General features: G+C 41.4%; 1 protein-coding gene and 1 long non-coding RNA gene across 3 annotated transcripts in view; one reads left to right on the forward strand and one right to left on the reverse strand.

Moving 5' to 3' along the window:
• LOC122231508 overlaps positions 1–23,656 on the reverse strand; it is a 52,778-nt gene that overhangs the window by 8,237 nt on the left and 20,885 nt on the right. The window contains exons 3-5 of the mRNA XM_042959630.1: positions 6,950–7,107; positions 5,079–5,121; positions 3,196–3,382 (exon numbers count right to left, since the gene is read on the reverse strand). Of these exons, the coding sequence (XP_042815564.1) occupies positions 3,196–3,382; positions 5,079–5,121; positions 6,950–7,107 (388 nt within the window). The remainder of the gene's footprint in view (positions 1–3,195; positions 3,383–5,078; positions 5,122–6,949; positions 7,108–23,656) is intronic.
• On the forward strand, positions 2,911–12,522 carry LOC122231512. Of its 2 annotated transcripts, none has more exons than XR_006208753.1 (3): positions 2,911–2,998; positions 5,033–5,164; positions 12,436–12,522. It is a non-coding gene; the product is annotated as an uncharacterized LOC122231512 (long non-coding RNA). The 2 variants fall into 2 exon arrangements; XR_006208752.1 differs by having other exon boundaries at positions 2,912–2,998; positions 4,962–5,164.

Genomic DNA, 23,656 nt, shown 5'->3' on the forward strand with positions numbered 1-23,656 from the left:
ATGGCTGGTTAAGAATGAATGGGCTTGGATTACATATTTTTATTAGTCACAGAATGATCTTTTTTAAGAGAGGAATTAAAAATTGATAGAAATTAGGTAACTTCCTAGGGCTAGAAAGAGTATGATGTGTCAGAAAGACTAGGCTTCTGGTGGCCTGAGTTCTGGTTTTGCCTTTGAATTGATTTTCCAATCTTCTAACCATTCTCTACTATTACATGAGGGGATGACAAACTACTCACACTGCATGAGAGTAATGGCCACTTGGGGTCATTTAATCATTGATTCATTGATTCATTGATTCATTCATTAAAAATACATAGTATAGGGTCATCTTTGGAGCATATAGTCCCTTAGAAGAGATAATATGGCTCTCTGGAGGTAACATACAAGGTAGAGAGTGGTAAGTGTCACAAGATGGGTAAATGTGGAAGTTCAGAGAGGGGAGACACTTTGTCTAAGACCATCTGGGATTGCTGGACAGGAAAGATGGCTGGTGACTGAATAAAAATTTGAAGGGCAGGTGGAATCTGAACAACTTGTGTTGAGGAATCAGTAGATATACACCGGTTCAGGGGAAGGAACTAGAAAAAGCAAAGACATGGTGCCAGAAAAAGGTTTAAGACGTGTGGTGAGTTATGGAAATAGAACATGACCATGTTTGATTAGAGTGCAAGGTGCTTTAACACAAGGAGTGGAAAAGAAAACCAGAGAGAAGGGTTTTGAGACAAAGTATAAAACTCTAGAGTACTATCTATGGAGTCAACAAAGAACCATGGAAGGTTCTGGAAAGATGTGTGAAATGATAAGAGCTGAATATAAAGAAGATGTCCATTTTTGTCTATTTTTTTTCTTTTTTTGGTGTAACTTAGGCTACCTGGGTTCAAATACTTTCTTCACCATTTACTATCCAGGGGACCACAAGCAAATGATTTAACCTTGTTAAGCATTAGTTTGCAAACTGGTAGGTGGCATAATAGCCTATTTTCTGAGTGTGTTGTTGAAATTAAATAAAATGGTAAGTAAAAATACTTAACAGAGTGACCAATACAAAAGGAGGACTTACTAAATGGCAACTCTACTTTTGTTATTATTTTTAGGCCATTTATTAGTAGCCATTTTCCAGTTCTCCAAGTAGAACTTTTCTAAGTAGGACCTCCTTCTGACTTTTCAGAATAAGGGAAGCCACCTAGTGGCTGTTATTACTGTTTTAAACTTGGAGTCAGTAGCAGTCTCTGGGCCCCAGGGGTTTGGAAGCACTTTGTTAATATTTCAGTTTGGAATAATCTAAGCATCAATCCTAAACATTCCCTTTGAATCTATGGAAACAGTCTCTTAAAAATGAGCTTCATTGATTTGGAAATTAAAATGATTCAGACTTTTGTGGTGATATTTTATAATAAAAATCCCAATCCATGACTACTTTGGAGTTTTGTTTTATTTACCTTCATTCCCATCCTGGTATCAGGTGCTTAAAACTATGGACTTGGGGAGTGCCTGGGTGGCTCAGCTGGTTAAGCCTCAGACTCTTGTTTTTGGCTCAGGTCATGATTTCACAGTTTGTGAGTTCGAGCTCTGTGGTGGGCTCTGTGCTGACGGCATGGTGCCTGCTTGAGGTTCTCTCACTCCTTCTCTCTCTCTCTGCCCTTCCCCCACTCTCACTTTCTCTCTCAAAATAAATAAATAAACTTAAAAAAAAACTATGGATTTGGAGTTAAATAGCAACAGCCTGTTGTGTAAGTGCTTAGAGATGCTGGCTATCTCTTAATAGTTGAAAATATTTTGGGTCATGTTATAATATTCTCAAATGGAAATTTCAATAAGTGAAAGAGAATCATTATATCATTCATCCTGAGTGATAAGAAATGGACCACAGTGTGATATTCACCTCGTACTTCTTTTGTACTTTCCAAGAAGGCTGAAATGGTCACCAGATACTTCCTTCCCATTTGGCATGGCTGTCTAGCTTAAATAAACATAAGCATTAATGCTAAAAAAATGACTGGGATTCCAGGATGTTTACTACTGCTAACTATTTAAGGTTATTCATTTGGGGAAAAAAATCCAAGTGCAAATAAAATAGCAATAATCGCTTTTGTCAAAAACTGCAAAAGTCTAGGGGTGACTGGCTGGCTCACTCAGTGGAGCGTGTGACTCTTGATCTCAGGGTCATGAGTTCAGTCCCCACACTGGGTGTAGAGATACTTGAAAATAAAATCTTTAAAAAAGACTACAAGAAGGCAAAATATTTCTTGTCAAAATCAGACACAACTATTTTATTATTAGATTATCAAAGAGGCACCTGGGTGGCTCAGTCGGTTAAGTGTCTGACTCTTGGTTTCGGCTCAGGTCACGATCTTGCAGTTCATGAGTTCAAGTCCCACATCGGGCTCTGTGCTGACAGTGTGGAACCCTCTTGGGATTCTCTCTCTCTCTTTCTCTCTGCCCTCCCCTGCTTGCTCTCTCTGCCTCTCTCAAAATAAGTAAATAAACTTAAAATAAAAAAAACAAATTATTAAATCATATTGTTTATATGCCCATTTTGCATATATAGCTTTTAATATATATAGTTTAATAAGTATGTAAATGTGTACATTTTATAGAGTGAGAGCTTTTTATAAAGAGAGCTTTACATGTAGAGCTTAAGTCACCCTGATAACAATTACCTCGTGTGATCTTCACAACAGTCCTTCGAAATAGCTATTTGCATTTTACCAATGAGGAAAGTAAGTTTTAGGAAGTGAAGTAACTTGCCCAAGGAAAAGTGACAGTTAATGTTCCTTTTGTTATTCATTTGTCCAACATTAGGAATGTTCTGACAAAAGGGAGTTCCTAGCAGAAAGTTATTGACATTAACTCTGAATGCCATCAGTAACCAAAAGAATGAAGGAGCTCACTTTTGCTTTTCTAGGCAAAAAAAGCTTGGGTTTACATCTACAGGATCTGGAGTTCGCTTGGCTGTGTTTAGAACTCAGCTTCGTTGCTTACTATGTGTGATCTGGTAAGTTAAGTAGGCTTTCCAGCCAGTTTTCTTCTTTGTAAAAGGAGGATAATAACAGTATCTCTTCACTGGAGGATAAATGAACTAATTTAGGTAAGGCACACAGTATAAGGCTTGGTAAGAGGTCCATAAAGGTAGGATGTCACTCCTATTACTATTGTAATTACTATCATTTCAACTGAAAGTTGAGTCCATACCTGAGGCCTGGGTGGAGCGAATGCTAGCATAGAAGTACAAGCAGCCATCCTTCAGAATGCAGTAGTGCTGGACCCACATGTCTGTATTTCTGTCCAGTTGGTGCAAAAGGCCTAGGCACTCTGGGTTCTTGATAGCCAGGGGTGGGAGGTTACTGTTGTGCAGGGTAACGTCTTCCCAGACATGGTTCTGCAAGTGTAGCACAAAGGGATCTTCTGAGTGCTCATCCTGTGCCAGTGGTCATTGACTCCCAGGAGCCAATGACATCAGCACTAAGGCTGTTTGTCTTCAGAAAAGGCACTGCCCTCAGTGATTCTATTGCCAAGGCAATCTAATACTTGAGCAACTAGCCAGAAAACCTGAATTCACGTCCCTTCTCTTTGGTTTCTGTTCTAGTGTCAGGAAATCAAAAGATTATTTCACTGACCACTGGGATTGTCCTCTTAGCCCTGTTCCTGGCATGCCTACTGTGTCTAATAGCAGCCGTTGGTTCATGCTTCACTTTAGAACTCCCATTTGTGCAAAGGACCAAGTTAAAGGCCCCAGGCCAGATCTGGCCTTAAGCTCACATGGTCAGTGATGTGCCAGGTCATGATAAATCCAGATCTTCTACCCTGGAGGGCAGTCCTTGGTCCATAGGCCTGAGAGGCAGGCTTTCTCTGTAACCTGACCTGAGGCAGTAGATGCAATGCTTCATCTCGTTATCACAATGCCCTACCAGGTGCCGGCCAGTTTCTCTTCCATATTTAGTTTCCATTTTGCTCTTTAGTTTTAAAAGGGCAGTGCAGAAGATTTCAGAATGCAGAGCCGGCTGTATTCTTTGCTGTGAAGAGGGAGCCTGTGGGGAGCTTGGGTGTTCCTTTTTCATTCTGCTACAGACACTCTGAATGCATCAGCCGACTAGAGCCCTCTTACAAATATCAGCCTACTTAGGATGACACATTGGAGAGATGGATGAGTGTATTGAGCATTGTGTTCCAGGTAAAATGAAACACAAGTCTTGCTGTTTCTCATATGATGATGCCAGTGATTGTTCAGAAAGTCCACTTACAGGACACAGGGCAGTACATTTAAGCTCAAACAATCCAAATTTCCCTGAATGTGTAAGAGCCGAAACATGTAGAGAAGATAATGGATAGTAAATACCTTTTGCTTGTATGACATGTGGTGAGGAAATGAGCATATTTAAAGGAAGTGTATGACCTTATTAGAAATCTTACACATAGCATACAAAGGAAACAGTTGGGCACTAAAGCAATCCCCTCCCCACCAGCCAGGTGATAGCACTAGCTCAGAAAGTGGGGTATCAAATGTCTTAGGGGCTAAAGGAATGACTCACCTGTTGATGTTAGGAAGTTAAAGGTCAAGCCCAAATTAGAAAGTATATTGCTTCAAGACTGGGAGTTTTGAACAGGTAGGAACAGTGAAAGTTGGGCTAGTATGTGTCCAAAACAAGGGTATGGCCATTAAGCAGTGCATTTCTGAACATGCGACATGCAGTTTCTAACATGCTGCTCAGCCTACGGCTCTATCCTAGGACATTCCTGAGATCTTGTACTTGGGGATTGAAAAGAAAACAGAAGCAGTGGTTTAACCTCCTGGACTGCTCCCTGTAAAATGGAAATCCCACCCCAATTTGTGACTACCTAGCGAGTTCACTGAGAGAAATGTCACACAAACCCCTGAAAATAAAAAGAACAGCAGGAAGGCAAGTTCCCTCATGGAATATGAATAGAAATCCCTGTTAACTTAAAATCCTCTTTCCCAGCTTTTAGAGCAGATCTGAGAAGTCCCAGGGTGAACTGCATGACATTTGACTTGATCCTTTCCCCCTCTGAGGAGAAGAGCAGGATGAAGGCAGAGATGAATATCAAGGATACCTTACCTGGCGGACGGGATGGATTGCTTTGTCCATTGCCTCCAGCCACCTGAAAGACAGTAAAATGAGAGGAACTCTCCTTTGGGGACTGGGTAAGTATCATTCGGAGGGGCTTGCTCGTCTCCCTGGAAACCCATCTTCCAGACAGAATACTCCTGAGACTCAGATATATTTCACGGCTGGAAGATGATGGTCGAAAGGCAACACATTCTTACAAAATTGGTATTACTGGATGGCAAAATCCCACCTCCGCCAGGCATATTTAAAATAAATTATTATCCTTCTCCTTTACCACTGTTTAATTAGTGACTAAGATAAAATTTCTTCACTCTTTATTTTACCAAGGCATGTGAATTAATTACCACCAGCAGGGCTAGTAACGATTTGGTGTTAATAACTATAAGGCACGGGCTATTACAATATGGAAAGACTGGCAGTCACTGTCCTTAGCTCCCTCCCCAAGTGTTCCTTGGACAGAGTAGACACATTTAGTGCACCATTAGTGCTCCTACTTGAGGTCTATATTTTCTTAGTCTCGTCTACTTAGCCAGCTACCAGCCTATCCACCCCATTTGCCAATCTTTTAAATTTTCTTTTAAACCCTGTAACTTTCAATCAAACCATACTGCTTGCTCTTCTCCCCAAAGTTTGATTTATTCCCTCTGCCTTTTTCTGTTCCATTTCTTCTTTTGCACGCTTGTCTGATCCTGTGCCACACCCTTTGTAAACTCTTCCCTCATCCCCGCCTTGGGAGATCCTCACTCCCTACACTCAGTTCCTGTGCCACTTTGTCTTCTCCTGTAGCACTTCTTAATGTTTCTTTGGCATTACAAATATGCAACCAAATGCCCTATCTTCTTAGTTCTGAGCTTTTTTGAAGGCAAGAATTGGCATTTAATCATACTAATAGTCTGTGGAGAACTTAAAACACTGTCTTGGGCACATTAGCTAACCAACAAATATTGTGTTCCTGAATTGAAATACAGTCAGGTTACCATCATCATATTTCCCTCTTTGTCCTTTAAAGCAACATGCATTTGAATCAATAATGTTCTACAAGTAGGAACAGTATATTGTTTGTCTCAGAGGTTTCAGACCTAGGCTTCTCTTTAAGATTGGAACTGAGTCCAATTCCTTTTTTTTTTTTTTTTTTTGAGTCCAATTCCTTTTAAAGAAACACTCAACACCGTTGACCTCTTACCTTTTTGTCAGTCTCCCTTACTTCTACTCCTTCCTACCTTCACCCTAAATTAGCAGCACTTACACTGCACTTTTCAGTTGACTCACTGGATTGACCAGTGATCTCCATTCCCTTAGGGTGATACAGCGAAGTAATGATCATAAGCCACTAAATGCTTAGAATTTGTAGGCTACCCTCTTAGAAAGCCTGCATACCTCTACCCCTCCAGTTGGGTTGTATGCTTAAAAATGTCAACTGGATTCATTCCCCACAAAGCTACATTATTACTATTTATTTTGCTCATCTCCCTGTAGTGTGCTAAATTGCAACCCTACTACATTATTTTTATAGCTAGGACTATCAATCTGATGGGCTTAAAATATATAAACCTGGTAACTTAGGGAAGCTAGACGTGACCGTGACACTATTAAGCTTTTTTAGAAAATGTGTAGATCTAAAGTAAATGAGTTAGGAGAAGATGTTTCAGTTCTTTAGCAATTCTGATAGAAAAAAAAAAAACTGGGGGAATAATGAAGAACGCAACTTTACATACCTAGTAAAAAGATAGTTGATTGACTCACACTATAAACTTGCTGTTCCCTTCTCTACTTCCAACCCCCAAATCAATAAGACTGCTATTGAAGAAGCATTCCTCAACCCAAAGTGAGACTGGTAAGATCACAGATTAATGAATTACCTTTTCATTTCTTGGTTTGAGGTTGCACAGAGGCAAAACGTTCTATTTCCAGACTGAGGCACACAGTTAAACACAAATGGTTTTCCCAAACTGCTATCAATGCCAACTTCTGCACCTTCTAATTTTATTACTTCTAGAGGCGAACATTTTCCTTCATCCTGTAATTGATAAGGAAGAGGTTCAGCATGGGCACTGCAACTAAGCAGATAAGAGCGAACATGAGTGAAGAAAGGAGGACTGAAGTTATTTTTTTTATAATTGACTGTATGATCTGAAATGAAATTATAACCCAAATGAGTTTTTGTTGATTATGCTCCCCATGATATATTCCATGGAACTTCAGATCTCCAGCTATTATATTTTTCCACATCCCTTTTGAATACCCTGTATTAATATGCATTTTATTTATGCCAACTTGGGAAAGTATAGTTAATTATTAATGCCCATTTTTCCTATGAGAAAAAACATTAAAAGAAAATCACATTGGAATGCCTGGATGGCTCATTTGGTTAAGCATTCGACTTTGGCTCAGATCATGATCTCCCAATCCATGGGTTCAAGCCCCATGCCGGCCCTCTGCTGACATTTCCAAGCTGGAGTCTTCTTCGGATTCTGTCTCTCCCTCTCTCTCTGCCCCTCCAACTCATACTCTCTCTCTCTCAAAAATAAATAAAACATTAAAAAAATTAAATTCACATTATAGGGGCATCTGGGTGGCTCAGTGGTTAAGTGTCCATCTTCAGCTCAGGTCATGATCTCGCGGATCATGAGTTTGACCCCTGCATTGGGCTCTGCACTGACAGCGTGGGGCCTACTTGGGATTCACTCTCTCCTGCTCCCTCTGTCTCTCCCCCAGTTGTGTGTGCACACATGCACATGTGTGCACTCCATCACAAAATAAAGCTTCTTAAAAAAATAAAAGAAGTTCACATTACAAAATATATGTGGTTGGTAGTGACATGAGATCTCTAGTTAGTTTCTACAATTAACATGTACTCCATGCTTACTGAGTATGGCCCTCTTCTAAATTCTTCACATCTCTTAATTGGTTTTGCTTCACAAATGCTTGCAAGGTAGTTGCTTTTATCATCTCTATTTTACAGATCAGGAAATTGCAACACAGAGAGAATCAAGAACACTTTTCTTTAAATGACAGTATTTTAAAATACCACCTATGTATGCAAGAGTAAAATAATTTTACAAGTAAATATTTTGTTATATTTATTTTACAATTATATCTCAAAACATCCTGTCCACTATTCATGTCCTCTCTAAAAATGACTATATTGTTGTTTAATTTATGTACCATAAAGTCACTAACTATATGCGTACAACTCAGTGATTTTTTTTAAGGCAAGGTACAGAGTTGTGAAACCGTTGCCACAATCTAGTTTTAGAACTTTCCATCAACCTCCAAATTTTCTTTCAGCCCATTTGCAGTCAATTGCCACCCTTGCTCCTCCAATCATAGGTAATCACACATCTGTTTTCTATTCCTATGAATTTTCCATTTCTGGACATTTCATATAAGTAGTATCATGTACTATGTTCTTTGTGATTGGCTTCTTTTACTTAGTGTAATGTTTTCAAGTTTCATCCGCAGTGTAGCATTTATTTGTTCTTCATTCCTTTTTATTTCTGAGCTATTATTCTATTATACAGGTATACATCATTTAGTTTGTCCATTCACAAGATAATGGCGATTTTTCTTTCAAGTTTTGGTCTATTTTGAATAATGCTGCTATAAACATTTGTGTACAGGTCTTTGTGTGGACATATGTTTTCATTCTCTTTGGTACATTACTAAGAGTGAAAGTGTTGGGTCACATCGTAGGTTTAATTTTACAAGAAACTGCCAAACTATTTTCCAAAGCGGCTATACCATTTTACATTCCCACCAGTAGTCTATGAGTGTTCCAGATTCCCAACACCCTCACCAATAGTCTCTAGTGCTTGTCTTTTTTTATAATAGCTGCCGTCCTACTGGGCATGTAGTAGAATCTCCTGGTGATTTTAATTTGCATATTTCTAATGGCTGATGTTGTGGAGCATCGTCCATACCAGAGGCTCTTAACCAGTTTTAGGTAACGACTTCCTTTGAGATGCAGATGAAAACCCTCTCACCCCTCCCCTAATACATTTATATGTGCACATATACACACATGTGTGCATGTAAATACATGTGTGTGAGACATGTTACATGTATACACATGTATGGGTACATATAAACACACGTGTGTACATGCATATGCAGAAATTTTCTTGCTACTCATGGGTGGATGGAAACAAAAATACTCTTTGACCAAAAGTAATTTCTCATAGTTGTATGGCACTTTAGTTTATAAAACATTTCCATGGGCTCTGCCTTTTCATGTTTTATAACTACTCTATAAAATAGGAAGCCACTCTTGGGGCACCTGGGTGGCTCAGTCGGTTGAGCGTCCGACTTCAGCTCAGGTCACGATCTCGCGATCTCGAGGTCGGTGAGTTCGAGCCCCGCGTCGGGCTCTGGGCTGATGGCTCAGAGCCTGGAGCCTGCTTCCGATTCTGTGTCTCCCTCTCTCTCTGCTCCTCCCCCGTTCATGCTCTGTCTCTCTATCTCAAAAATAAATAAACGTTAAAAAAAAATTAAAAAAAAAATAGGAAGCCACTCTTATCCCCATTTTCTAGAGGAGGAAACTGAGTTTCAATGAGATGCCCCAATGTTACATAGAAATAGAATTTGGACACTGGTCTTCTGTCTCTGTCCTCGACACTACTTCTGCCATGTGTCTGGCTTCTTAGGCCATGGAAATTTGGGAGACTGCTGGATCTTAGATTCAGCATTTGAAGGCTATAATATTGAACATTTTAGGAGACACAGTATGTCCTGAAGCCACTAACTTTCCTGGAATAGAGACAGAGATGCAGAATTTCAGTCTGTTTTAGTAAATATAAAGAAAGTAGCACATGTTGTAATCATTGGACATGGTCAATACTATGATATTAAAAATCAGAAGAATATATTTTCATTTGCTTTAATAAGGATAAAGGCTTTACATGCCCATAATGGCTACTTATATCATTTTCACAGGAGCATTGCAAACGATAAAAAGATATGGGAAAAACAAATGAAGCCTGGAAATTTTATTCTCATGAGAAGTAACAGATGTGCTCATTTACTAAGAGCAAACACTCACTTGGTTTGCTTTCCTTTGGGCCCATTTTATAGATAAGATGATATGTCAGCCTCTCAGCATTAGCACCATTAGGTTACTCTAGAGCTACCATGTTCTCCACATCCTTTGCTGTAAGAGAATGCAAAGGACTACATTCATATGGCATGTGACACAACCCAGAATAGTGCCTTAAGTCACTTACGAGGCTCTTTTTCCTCTGCTCACATAGCAGCTATGTCAGAAGAATGAATGATTGATGAATGGATTAGATTAAAAACTGAATGCTACCGTCTCTTACATGGCCTCTAACACGGCCTGGATTCCATTTTGGCTACTCTCAGCTGCTCCTCATTGTCCATGATTATGAGCCTGCTGTGGCCCTGGGAGCAGCTGCAATAAGACCAGGCACACAGAGCCCACGTAGCGGGTGTGGTACTCTTGCAGCCTTGCTCATTCATCTTACTCTTTTCTCTCGGTTTCACCAGTCCAAGCACCTTTAAACTCCACTCTTGTGGAGATAGGGGGTTCAGAAAAGGTTCTCTTTTAGTTGAATCCGAATGCTGCTTGGTCTGTGGGTCTGTATTCTCCAATCAAATGTTTTCTAGAGATAAACAACAATGAGAACCCCAATGTGTCTTACTGCCATGCCCTTGGGGTCTTTAACTCTTCCCTTAAGCAAAACTCAGTCCCTCAGTTTAATTCTTAAATGGGTTCTGCTTGAGTCTTTCCCTCTGGCTCTGCCAAAAGTCTGACTTATGTAGGTATTGAAAACAGCAAAGAATTTTTAAAGACTGGTTTCCCTAGGGGCACCTGGGTGGCTCAGTCGGTTGAGCCCAACTTCAGCCAGGTCATGATCTTGTGGTTCACGGGTTGGACCCGCCTCGGGCTCTGTGCTGACAGCTCAGAACCTGGAGCCTGCTTTGGATTCTATGTCTCCTTCTCTCTCTGCCCCTCCCCTGCCTGTGCTCTGTCCCTCTCTCTCTCAAAAATAAATAAAAACATTAAAAAAAAAAAAGACTGGTTTCCCTACAACTTTATATTCTCCTTTCCAAGGAATGGAAAGACTCTAGCTTCATTTTTTTATTCCTGAGCCAAATGAGAGATCCAGTTGCTTCATGGATATGAGATTGAGTAAAATAGAAATGATGCTGAATAGAATAATACCAAGGAATTGTTTAGTGAGGTACAGAAGCTATCAACTGAGATAGAGGAATTTAGGCTGTTTATGCCAGGTGGCCTTGGATAATGTTGACAGTGTCTGTCATGGAAATAAGATTTCTACAGAAATGATTCCAAAGGTCAGACTGCTCAGAAAAGGGAAATAGTAAATAATAAGGACAAAAACCCAACCCAGAGTGAATCCACTTATAAATTAAATTATTTCTATAAAGAAAAATACAGACAAGGACATCTGTATCTGTCTGCAACCTGGGCTTTCTGGTAAAATAAAATTACCTACAGAGGTTTTTTTAGTTATTTGCTTCGGTCAAAATTTTGGTTTACACTTGGCAGAAATATTTTGTGGTTGCGTCTCTTTGTCTAAGGAAAGAGAAAAGGTTAGGACACTATACCGACATGTTTCACTTTATCTAAAGGCATAGCCATGAAAATCCATAAACTAAGAAGGAGGAAAAAGGCATCTTTAGCCAGAAAAAGGAACTGATAATTCTCAGTGGGGAAAACAGAGCCAAAATAAATTTAGAGGGAAAGAAAGCATGTCCTAAAGCAAAACAGCATATGAAAGGTACATAAAACACACATCTAGACTGCTATATTTAAAGCTAGCAGGTTGAAGCAAAATTGAGGGGTGAGTGCCTCTTGGAGCCTTATTAATGATGATCAGAGCCTTTTATCTGTAGGCAGCAGTTTGGAGGCTTCCCTCCTCCCTGGTGTCTGAAAACCATCACTCTGATAGCTAGGAGGCGGTGGCCTCTGTCCATGTCATAGCTGACTGGATCAGGAGGGCGGCAAAGCCTGCAAAGGTAAGGAGAGATACAGGATGCTTTCGCTGGAGTAGCCTGTGTTACCTATCTCTGTTCTTGATTAAATGGAAGTTTTGACCCTAGGGACTGCACTCCCCTCATGACCCACTCAAGATTATTACATACATGTATGTATGCATTTGTTTATTTATTTATGATGTCCTCTTTTCCCTCCAAGTAGGCAAGAAAGCATAGATGAAGAAAAGAGGACAGAGAATAAAGAGCATGCACGTCAGACTCTTGTTTGTGGCTGGTACTGGGTTCTCTGACAGAGCTTTGTGAATTTAACGTTTCTCTTTTTGCGTTTTTCAAGAAATGGAGATGATGACGATTTTATTCCCCACAGTTGCAAGAACTCTTGTCTGAATAGAAGTGCGTTTCCTGCTCTTTCCCTACTTTTATAACGCCTGGCTGCCACCAACACCAGCAGAGGTAACTGGCTGCAAACTCAGAATTTTGTGCTTTTCTTTTCAGTTTGCTTGGAGTAGGGAGCCATGTTTTAGGAATGATAAATACAGGCTGGCAGCATCATGTTGTTTCCTGGCACCGGGGAGACTCCAGGCTCCAGGAAACACAAGTGGCTTTTGGGGCTGGAGGAGTTCATGTGCACACAGACCAATGCATTATGCTGCTCCCAGACAGACAGGCTTCCTGCTAGAAAGTCAGCTAAGTGGAGGGATGATAATGAAGTTGGAGTCTGAGCTGCCCATGCTTTACAGCTTTGAAGAGACACTTCTGGCCTCAGTCACATGTCTCATTTGTCACCATTTTCCGTGGCTCCTCAACTATCCCTTAGAGTGGAACAACTACCAACCAGTGAGAACAGAAAGACTGTGGAGCAGTTAATCTGAGTCATAGTCATGACCTTTCCAAAGTTGTCAAAAAGTTACCAGGTTAACTGTAAAATCAAGATATTCTGCATCTTAAGCTCTGCAATTGAATGTTTGTCCTACAAGCTTTCTCTCTGAACTCAGCATATTCTCAGTTTGTAGGTGGATTCTGAAGCCAGACAGGCTGGGTTTGAATCCTTATGTTTGTGGCCTTGGGCAAGTTACTTCAACTCTCTGTGTCTGTTTCCTTATGACAGAGAATTTAGTTAATACATATGTAAAGTTTTCAGAACACTGCCTGGCACTTCATAAGTGATATATAAATGTTAACTTTCATTCTTACGTAGAAATTTGATGAAAATGAAGAGTAAGAACCTAGTATATTTGTTAACTGAGCGTCTTTAATATGGATGTCAAAGTAACTTTATTTAAAGTAAGTTCTTATAGCTGTCTCTTTTTTTTCTCTCCAAGAATTACAGGTTACATGAACAAGGGGAAGGGCTTAAACTCTGGGAATCTCAGTGTCCTCATTTGTAAAATAGGGGTAAAAGCACCCTCCTTTTGAGGATGAGAAGAGATCATCTGTGTAAAGTGCACATAACAATGAGGATTTTTCTTTCCTGTATCTGGGGCCCTGTATCAGTTTAAGTGCAAATGAAGTGTCCTTACACTATCGCTATGACTCAGGATGCTGTATGAGGAAAGTTCTGTTTCAGAACCAGCAGTGGTTATTACTGAGAGGAGGGCTGGGCTGGGCTGGGACATGGGTGGGGATGGGGCCGGAACAGAGGGAGAAGGTAGAAAAGGGAGGTAGTCTGGGCAATTTCACTGTTTTATTTTGGAAGGGAGTTGTGATGATTTCAGTGGTTGACTTCTGTGCCTGGATTCCTGTTAACCTGCTCCTCACTCAGGGATTCAGAGGAGTCAGTATTTGCCTCTGGTTATACTTATGCTTAGAGTCTCCCACAGTCCATAGATAGAAGCTGCCTGTTGGAAGAGCCAGATGCTTACTAATGGCTCTCCCTTCCTCTGTCCTGAGAGGCTGCTTTTTGGTCCAGTCATGCCTGGATTAACATCCTGGCTTTAATGAATTTCTCTCTCCTTACTGCTCTCTCTTGCTCCTTTCCTTTCTCCAACACCTACTGAGTGTGTCTGTACCTTCTGCCAGACTTCATGCTAAGTACTAAGACCCACCATGGGTTTTAGCCTTAGACTGATTTGCTAGTCTTCAGCCAGTCTCATTCTGGACAATGAATTCCTTAGCCCCTTTTCTGGTCATGTTCTTAGGCTCTGGGATTCCCAAACCTAATGTGCTCATTATTACTCATGGTCTTTTGCCTACCTCATTCTGCCCTATTTTGACCCTCATTAGGAAAGGAGTGACCCAGTTCTTCTGAGAGGGAGTGTTCTGATCCTCAGTGGATTCAGATGTTTATCCACACACACACACGATAGCATACTTAGCACTTCGGAGTTGAGGGAAAGTGTTTCTCTTTCTCTAATCTCTTTGCAGATCTCCCCAAGCTTTTGTAATTTGGGGTATGTTATGCACTGAGTGTTTGTGTCCAAGTCCAAAATCCATATGCTGAAATCCTAAACCCCAATGTGATGGTGCTAAGAGGTGGGGCCTTTGGGAAGTGATTAAGTCATGAGGATGGAACCCTCATTAATGATATTAGTCCAGAGAGCTCCATTGCCCCTTCTGCTATGTGAGGACACATACAAAGGACACTATCTATGAATCAGGAAGAAGATCTGCACTAGACCCAAAATCTGCCAGCGCCTTGATCTTATACTTCCCAGTCTCCAAAACTGTGAGAAATGAATGTTTGTTGTTTCAGCCACCCAATCTATGGCATTTTTGTTATAGCAGCCTGAATAGACTAAGGCAGGATGATAACCTAAAGCAAGAATTCTGTTTTTCCTTTGAAATATCTCACTCCAAACTTGTACTTCATTCCTAGTGATAGCACTTTGATCCAAGGTCTTGGCCTCTCATGCCTATGTCACTACAGCAGCCCCCTGGCTGAGCTTCTCGATGCCAGCACAATCTTGACAGTGTAATTTGAATGGCCTGACATCGCTCACCCAAGGTCTGCTTCCATGGCACTTCCCACGATACTATTTGCCAGTTTATTGCCTCTGAGCTCCAGATTTATCCTTCATTGCCTGATTTGTGAAAACAGACTTGTGACCTTCATATTTTAATATTAATATTAAACATAAAATTATAATATTTTTCCTTTGCCAGCTGGCATGAAATTAAACCTTGCTACCACATACTTCTGGAGGGACACTGCAGGAAGAAGGGTTGTTCTTCCTAGTTCCTGTAGATTGGACTACATTTTTTCTCTATTTCTCAGCCTTTGAGATTTCTTCTAGTGCTAAGTGCTTATAGGATATAGCTTCTCCAGGGTTCCACAGCTCTCAATTTGGGCACTGGTGGCATACTGGGGAGCCCCAGACACCAAGGCCTGTGTTCTAGCCCTCTCCTCAGCCCTGTGGAGCTGGCCATGTAGGAAATGGCCCCCGGGCCTCAGAGGTACCTAAAAGTACACTAGGTTATTATAGAGGGAGACTTCCTCTGCAACTCCCAGTGTCAGCAGCACCCACAGTGGCACTCCAGCATCTTCTATGTACCTAACTCACTCTGCATGGCCAAGTGTCAACCTCACCTCACCAGTGCCCTGGACGTTTGTTTCTGTGGCTGTTCTAATGCAGACACCAAGCTCTCTGGGCCTCACACCAGCAGCAGTGCTTGACACACTCAGTACTTCTGACTCACTGTACACCTGGCCAGCAGCCTTGGCTCACCTGAGCCCCAGGGGTTGTTTCTGCTAGCCCAGAGGCTAGGTACCAACTCTGGCCATGCCAGACCAGCAAAATCTTCCATCAACCAGTGACTGCAACCAACCTTCTCTGATGAGGCTTGTACCCCTGTTTCCAAGTTAATGCTTCCTTGAGTACTCTCTCTTTCTACCTTAAGATTCCTTTTAGAGTTCTCTTTTTTTGTCTTTTTAATTACTTTCCTATCATTGGTTAATTGTTCTTCATGTTAAACTTCTTCTGTTTAAATTACTGTGTGTGATGGCTAATTTTCTATGGCAAAGTGGCTAGGCTATGTATGGTGCCTAGACCTGTGGTCAAACGCTAATCTAGATATTGCTGCGATGTATTTTTTAGATGTGATTAACATTTAAATCAGTAGACTTGGAGTAAAGCAGATGACGCTCCATGTAGTTAGTGGGCTTCATCCAGTCAGTTGAAGGCCTCAAGATAAAAAGATTGAGGTCTTCCAGAAGAAAGATTTCTGAAGAGATTGAGGTCTTCCAGAAGAAAGATTTCTGCCTTCAGACTCCAGTTGCAACATCAACTCTTCCCTGGGTGTCCAGCAGGACTGCCCTATAGAATTCAGACTTGCCAGCCCTTACAATGAGCCAATTCCTTAAAATCCCCTTCTGTGTGTGTGTGTATGTGTGTATATATACATAAACATATACACACACTTCCTGTTGGTTCTGTTTCCCTGAATAATACACTGTGCTATTTCTGTCTCCTCAGATACATAGACTTATGAACAAATAAAAAATAAGTAGTCAAGTCTTTCCTGCTGATTCCCAATACCCTCCATTACCTGACCCCATCATTTCTATCAGTTTCATTAATTGTCCTCAGCGTCCGTCCCAGGAACACAGCACTCATTCCTTCCCTGCCTGTCCTCCATTTCCCTCACCATTCATGTCCTCCTGTCTCTCCTCTTCCTGTTCATATTCTAGCCAACCTTCAAGGTTGGCTCTAATTCCTCTCCCTTCATGAAGTCTTTTTACCTCTTGGAGCCATCACCATTCTCTCTCTGCCTACAAAGAATGCCTGTGCCCTATCATTGAGAGCTAAATTACATTGCTTCATTTAGTTTGTGTGGATGTGGATGAGTGTGTGTATGTGTGTACGTACGTGTGTGTATGTGCATAGATGCATATATATGTGTATATGTGTGCACTCACTAATATTTATTGAGGTTGAGTTCTTATTATGAACCAGGCACTGAGCTATATACTTTTAATCATTTAATCATCTCATCTAGGAGTTTTTTAGTTATATGCTCTTTGTATGGGCCTATTTATTCCTCTCACACTCAGTAAACAATTAAAATTTTTCTTCTTTTTTTGAAGAACCAAATGAGATTAACAAATCAGAACTATGGTCTCTTATTTTTAAGTAAGATGCCATTAAGACTAGGGTACCCCCTTTTCAGAAGAAAAGCAACAGGTATATATGAGTGAGGGGAAAGAACGTGATATTTGTCAAACTCCTGTGAGAAATCTCTCTGAGCATCTGAAAATTATAGTTGCCTGCTGGTTTAGCATTTCTAATCAATAATAGAGAGAACCCTTCTCAATGAACCTGCCTCGGTTGAGATAGCCCATCCTGGGCTCCACTCTGAAATCCCAGGGAGGTGACAGAAAGGGTCAGAACACCTCCCCCATTTTTCATTAGTTGCTGTGTCATGTCTGCAGAGTTGACTGGGAGTTTCTAGCAAACCCCTTTCTGTCCAGGTGAAGTAATCTGAATGGCTCAGATCTTTGGAAAATGGAAAATAAATTTCACCAACATACTGTTAAAAATAATACAGAAGATCTCTGAATGCTGTTTGACCTTGTCTTGAGTGAAGAATAAAATGTCAGCAGACTGGCCCTGATTCTTCACATTTAAAAGGATTGTCTTAATACTCCTTGTTGATTGTGGCAAGGTTATAAAACAATTTCACTGTGAGGGCTGCATTATCCACATTCTACAAACCACGAAATGGCGACAAGTGAGGTTAAGTAATTTGACCAAGGAAATGCAGCTAATAGATGGTAAATCTAGGAGGTGAATCAAAACTTACTGAAGCACAGCATGAGACTGTCTCCATGAAATGAGATTTATTTCATAAAGGTCAGATTTACTATGTTCCATGCTCACATTCACCTGGGGAGGTCAGGGCTTTTGTTATCCTCATAGTTCAGGAGAAAGGCTTGGAAAAACTCAGTGAATTACCTGGGTCCACCCAGGTAGCAAGTTAGCAGGACTGAGGCTGGATCCCGGTCTGTGAGACCCAGGGCTGGTACTCTTAATCTCTTGTTCAAAAGACTATTTCATGTGGGTCTTATGGACCCAGGTAAATACAGACTCCATTTGAGCAGATTATATGTTTTCCCCCAAAAGTAGCTAAGACAGGGCTGGATCCAGAGGAAGCGCTCAGTTACACACACCATGATCAAAGCAGACAACTGTTAAGGAGCCTATAGTCCTGGTATCCAGCACCAGTTTCTTTTAGGATAAGTGTGTTTTGCTGTGTTTCTTCACAGCTATGACATACTTCTCCAGAGACAAGTTTCCCTAGTTCTGTTTTCAGAAAACTTTCCCCCTTCATGGAATTGTGTGAAGACAAGCCACCACTTCTCTGATGGCTTTGGTCTTTTTCAATTCTTGAGACTCCACCAAGTTATAAGATTGGTCCTGGAGGACATGCTACACAGCACAGACAATGGCTAGAGCCAAAGGGTGGCCATGAAGATGGTCATATGCATGAAGGTGGTGCTGAGCAATCTGAACCCTAGTGCCCTGGTCGTGGCTCTGCTGCTTATGGGGTCCCTCACTCACTAGCTGTTACCCAAGAGTTGAAGGACACTATGGGCTATGTATCTCAATTCAAATGATCATGCACAGGGCTTTTGCCACTGCTAGCCTTTGATTAAGAGATTTCATTGATCATTAGTCCTTTCCCCATGGTGTGGGCAAAGAAAAACAACATAATGGAAGAGGTATTCTAAATGCTGACTAGACCACAGCTTTGGGATGATATGTTGGTTTAACGTGTTACACATTTGCACAGAAGTAGAATTGACTAGGTATTAATTTTCTCTTCAGTGGAAAAACATTAAAACCTTAATGCTAAATGGAATTTTCTTATAAAATGTTTTAGGCTCTGCACTCACACCATGGAGCCTGCTTGGGATTCTCTCTTCCCCCTCTCTGCCCCTACTCTGCTCACACTCTCTCTCTCAAATAAATAAGCTTAAAAAAAGGTATATTAAAATGTTTTAGCTCTCTAAGCTGCACTTTTATTCTCCTGCATATAAAAAAGATGAAATGTGCCCCATTTTTATAGCTTAGCGATACTATTCTTGGGATTGGAGACTGTGACTTATTGGAAATATTATTGAATATAACAGCAAAAAGAATAGGTCTCTTTAATTTCTTCCCATTTGTTCCAAAGATTGTGCTAGATACTTTTTTATATCTGTTATTTTACAACAATATCCCTGTATGATATTGTATGGTGTTATGTATAGATCCTTTATGCCGATTTGAACTGTGCAAATTTTGAGTAGTATTATGTAAACATCAAACACAAAATCAGAAATAAGGTGAATACTCCCAAACTTAAAAATTGACAGGAATTTCAAAACTTTTGGACCAAGAGAACTCTCTTGTCTTGAGGTAGTGTTCCTTTAGCTGGTAATTAGAATTCACCATTCTCTGTCAAGATTAGTCTTGGATTCTGTCCACTCTTGGGAAAACATTCCTTACATAAAATGCAGTTGTCTTGAATTGTAATGCCAGAGAGCAAAGAGCAGTGCAGTTCATTCCTTGCACATGGTGAGCAATTAGTAAATGATCATTTAGTGGATTTAAACAGGATGAATGTGGTCAGAAACAAGCTAGTTAGTCCTTTACCTTTGGAATGTGAGCCCGACCACTCTCTTTTCATCCTTTCCTAGCTCAAGGACAAGGTTTACATTTCTGGCTGAGGAAGCCTGGTAACCTTTGATGTCCAGCCAAGCACCACTAAGTGGCTTTAGGTTTATCTTGTCGATCTTGCTCTTAGACTCCTTCCTCCCTCCTCTCCTTCAGAAAAACAGCACATGTGTGAAGGCTTTCTGTACACAACTTTTTATTCTCAAACAATTGTATATCCACGGGAAATCAAGGAAATGTGTACCCTTCACTCATTCCTCCTGGCGTGCACGCACACACACATACACACACACACATGCTAAGCATCTCATAGAACGATAGTAGTACAGGTGTTTCTGAGGGGCGGTAGCTCACTGGGTTTAAGTTCTGAGGAAGAAGTCTACATTGAGATGCAGTTACCCTCTCCTCAGGACTCAGTCTGGGATGGGCATCATAGGCTTGCCACCCATGCCATCTCACAAAGCCACACACGCAGAAGGATGCAATCAGCATCTTGAAACTCTTAAATATTTTATCTTTGGATTTACGTTTGTAAGTGAAATAAGATGAACAATGGGGTATGTGCCAGGGGCTTGGAGCCTCTGCACACATGTGGTTCTACCTCCCTGCTTCTGTGAGACAGAGTGTTGGCCTCCTGATCCTGCCCAGACACCACTGCTGCCTTCCCTTGCTGCGGGTGCTGGGTGTGGATGCCACAGTGTTGGGTCGAATGGAAGGTATCTGGTGCCTGTGAGGGTCTGCACTTGCCTGGAAGTATCCTCATGTTTGAGAGAGTCATTTTATATTAAATAATACAAAACATCATGGCAAGTCAAGACAGAGATGGCTGAAGAAAGAAAAAGCTTCTAAACTGCATTTTGAACAAAGGGCCATACATTTTCATTTTGCACTGGACCCCACAAATTAGATTGCCATCCCTACTTAAAACTATTTTATAGCCCAGCCTATTTTGTAGCCCATGCCTACAAGAAATCTAGGCATGAAGATGAATTTTTATCAGCGAATAGGAAGCACAAGGAATATTTGTTTGTCCAAGGCAAAAAAAAAAAAGGTCTCCACTAACACCAGAGCAATCTTGCTAAAGCACATTCTTATCAAGTCAGAGACTGACCTAAAACCTGCAGCATTGCCTGCTCGTAGAATATCCTCCATAGCCACAGCCTGGCCCTGGGCTCTCTGTAAATAGTCTATCCTCATCTTATCTTCTGAACTTCATGTTTTGCTAGGCCTTGGTTCGAATCTGTGCTTGTTTCTGACCAAATGCAGTTCATACTTTCCTAGTTGTGTGCCTTTGCTCAAGCCATTTTATTTTCCTGAAATGTCATTTTACCCTTTCTTAGAGGCCATACTGTCACTTCTCTCCTAAAGCTCCCAGCCTGTGCCTGCCTCAGTGCCTTTGCACTTCTTTCCCCTACTCATGTGGCTCCTTTTCTAGATCTTCTACAGCTAGATCCATTGTGTCACTCAGAAGGCCATCTTTCCAGAGAGGTCTATCTTAAGACCTGCTCTAAGCTAACCTCCATTTCATCCCATTCCTGTTCCATTAGTTGTAGTTATCACTTTTTAAATTAATTTTGGATATTTAATTTTTTTACTAGTGCAATGATCATTTCTCCCAGAAGAGTAAGGGCCTCTTTTGCCTTCTTTACTTCCACAGGCCTTAAACCATGCCTGGCATGTACTTGTTGAATAAAGGGCTCTTTCCGTCCTCCTAATATTGTAGCATACTGCATGTCATATTTTCCTTACATGTTTTCCTCCTCTTTTTATGCTATGAGCTTCTCCAGGGAGGGGAAGAATGCTTTATTCTTATCCTGCACAATGCCTAGGAGGGCCTAGGCTTCAGTAAGTCTTCACTGAATGCATATATAAAAATAAATGGTGCAGAGGCAGAGCATTTCTTTTCTCTTTCAGAACAACTGGACACAGCATTAAGCCAGAGAGATCAAAACTAATTGCTGGAACGAGCAGCACATGCCATTTAGCATTCATTGCATCTGTACCAAGGGCAGCCTTGGAAAAGTGTGTAATCAACTAACAGCACATGGTATCCAGAATGACCTCTGTGCTCATTACAATGCTATTCTCTTCAGGCAATTGGTTGCCTTTGTGGCCTGTGGGATGAAAAGCTTCCCAAAATAGAGACCCGGGATGAAGTCTAGTTCTGATGAGAGGGATCAGAGCTAGAGGGCGCCTTCTTTATGAGCATCGGGCATCTGTGTTATTCTTATAGCAAAGTAGTTTGGTTTTTTTTTATTATTGATAAAAATGGAGATACTAACCCACAAATCAGTCTGGGGATCTAGGGAGTGTGAAGAAGGTAAGGTGTGGCATTAGTCGAGAGTGACAAGTTTGGGGCATAAATGGGACCATTAAATCAAAGTGGTGTACATAAAAAAACAGAAAAGCGATCTGTTCTGGCTCTCTTGGGCAAGGGGAAAATGAGGCCTGCCGGCCGGGTTGAGGTGAGGCTTCCTAAACTCTATGACAAAAGTCTGGAGCAATGGAAGACCCCCAGGCAAGGGAGAACAGAGCAATGACATGCAAGCCTGCAAGCCAGGGATTTAGAGGCCAGAGAGGGGATATGCACTGTTCTGAAACTCATTTGCACACTCCCCTCTTCCCTTACCCCTGCAGAAGGGCTTCTCACCCTAAGATGCTGAACCCCTGGGTTCCCCATGAGCACTCCACACTGCCTATGGTGTAAGCGAGGAAGTCTCGCCTCCTCCCTCAACTACTGGGTGTGGATTCAATTACTAGGGAGAGTTAAGGATTCAAAGAGGGTTTCTTAGAGGGGAGGGGCAGTGTGTGGCACACACAGAAAAACACAATGAGGCAAAATGTGGGGCAGCTGGGAATCAGTCTTAGGAGGCTGAGATTGACTGTGGGTGCTGTTGGAGAAAGGTGCGATGAGCTGGGGTGCTGGAGCTCGTGTTGGGGAGGTGATTTTAGGGAAATCCAATAAGGTCCTGGAAGCTTTGGTGGAGTGAAGTCTTATTTTAGTCTTTTCCCTGGGAAGGAAATGCCTATATTTTGACAGGGCAGGATGGCTGGTCTCCCATGGGATTTCCCCCCACCTTGGGTCTTCAGTCCTCAAGCTGGCATTCTAGACAGCTCTGGGCTTTGGTGCAAGGATGGTGAGCAGAGGCCATGGTATGAAATCTTGCCTATAGGAATGTCTCATTGGAATAGCAAGTGGAGGCCTGGCCTTCGGGTGGCCTGAAGGGGTGCAGGATGGTGCTTGGAAAGGTCTGACAAATGCTGCTCGGTTAAAAAGGTTATTACTTTCCTTCTCTTTTCTGCTACAGAGAAAATCATTCTTGTTACTCCTTCTAAGAAGGAAATTCTGCAGAGCCTGGAACTAGACCACAAGCACATTTTCACCCTCAAAGGCATTCACTTTTGTGCCAGCTGCTGTCTTGGGCCTTGCTTTTTTCATTCTTTATGACAGTATAAAACCAAAGAGTTTGCCTTTTGACTTTTTCAGTCTGGGCTCTGAGTTGTTGTTGTTCTGTTACTTTTTCCCATTGGCTAGATGTTTCCGGTTGGTGAGTAAATTATTTATTTGTCAAATCAGTTACCTAGTAAAGAAGCACTTGCTTCCTAGGACTGATGACTCTAGTGTGCCAAATAGTACCCAGGGGTTCCAGGTCCTGCCAAAACAAAGAATGGTTTAGGAGCTAGGGGAATTTGGCAAGTCCTATCAGCCCTACCTCCAAAATATATCTCCAGTGTGTCCCGTTATTGCAGCTCCGTGCAGCCACCATTACGCTTGGACAGACCTACTTTGTCTGGATCACTGTAATAGCATCTCAGCTAGCCTCCCAGTTCTACCCTCCATCCCATCTTCATGCCATTCTCCACTCAGAAGCCATAGGCATTGGATTAGTTTGCTGCTGCTGCTGTAGCAAATTTAACAGCTTAACACATGATACATTTATTTTCTAATGGTTCTGGAAGTCAGAAATCTGAAATCATCTTCACTGGGCTAAT

This window comes from Panthera tigris, chromosome A1 (genome assembly GCF_018350195.1).
Source record: "Panthera tigris isolate Pti1 chromosome A1, P.tigris_Pti1_mat1.1, whole genome shotgun sequence".
Lineage (NCBI taxonomy): Eukaryota > Metazoa > Chordata > Mammalia > Carnivora > Felidae > Panthera > Panthera tigris.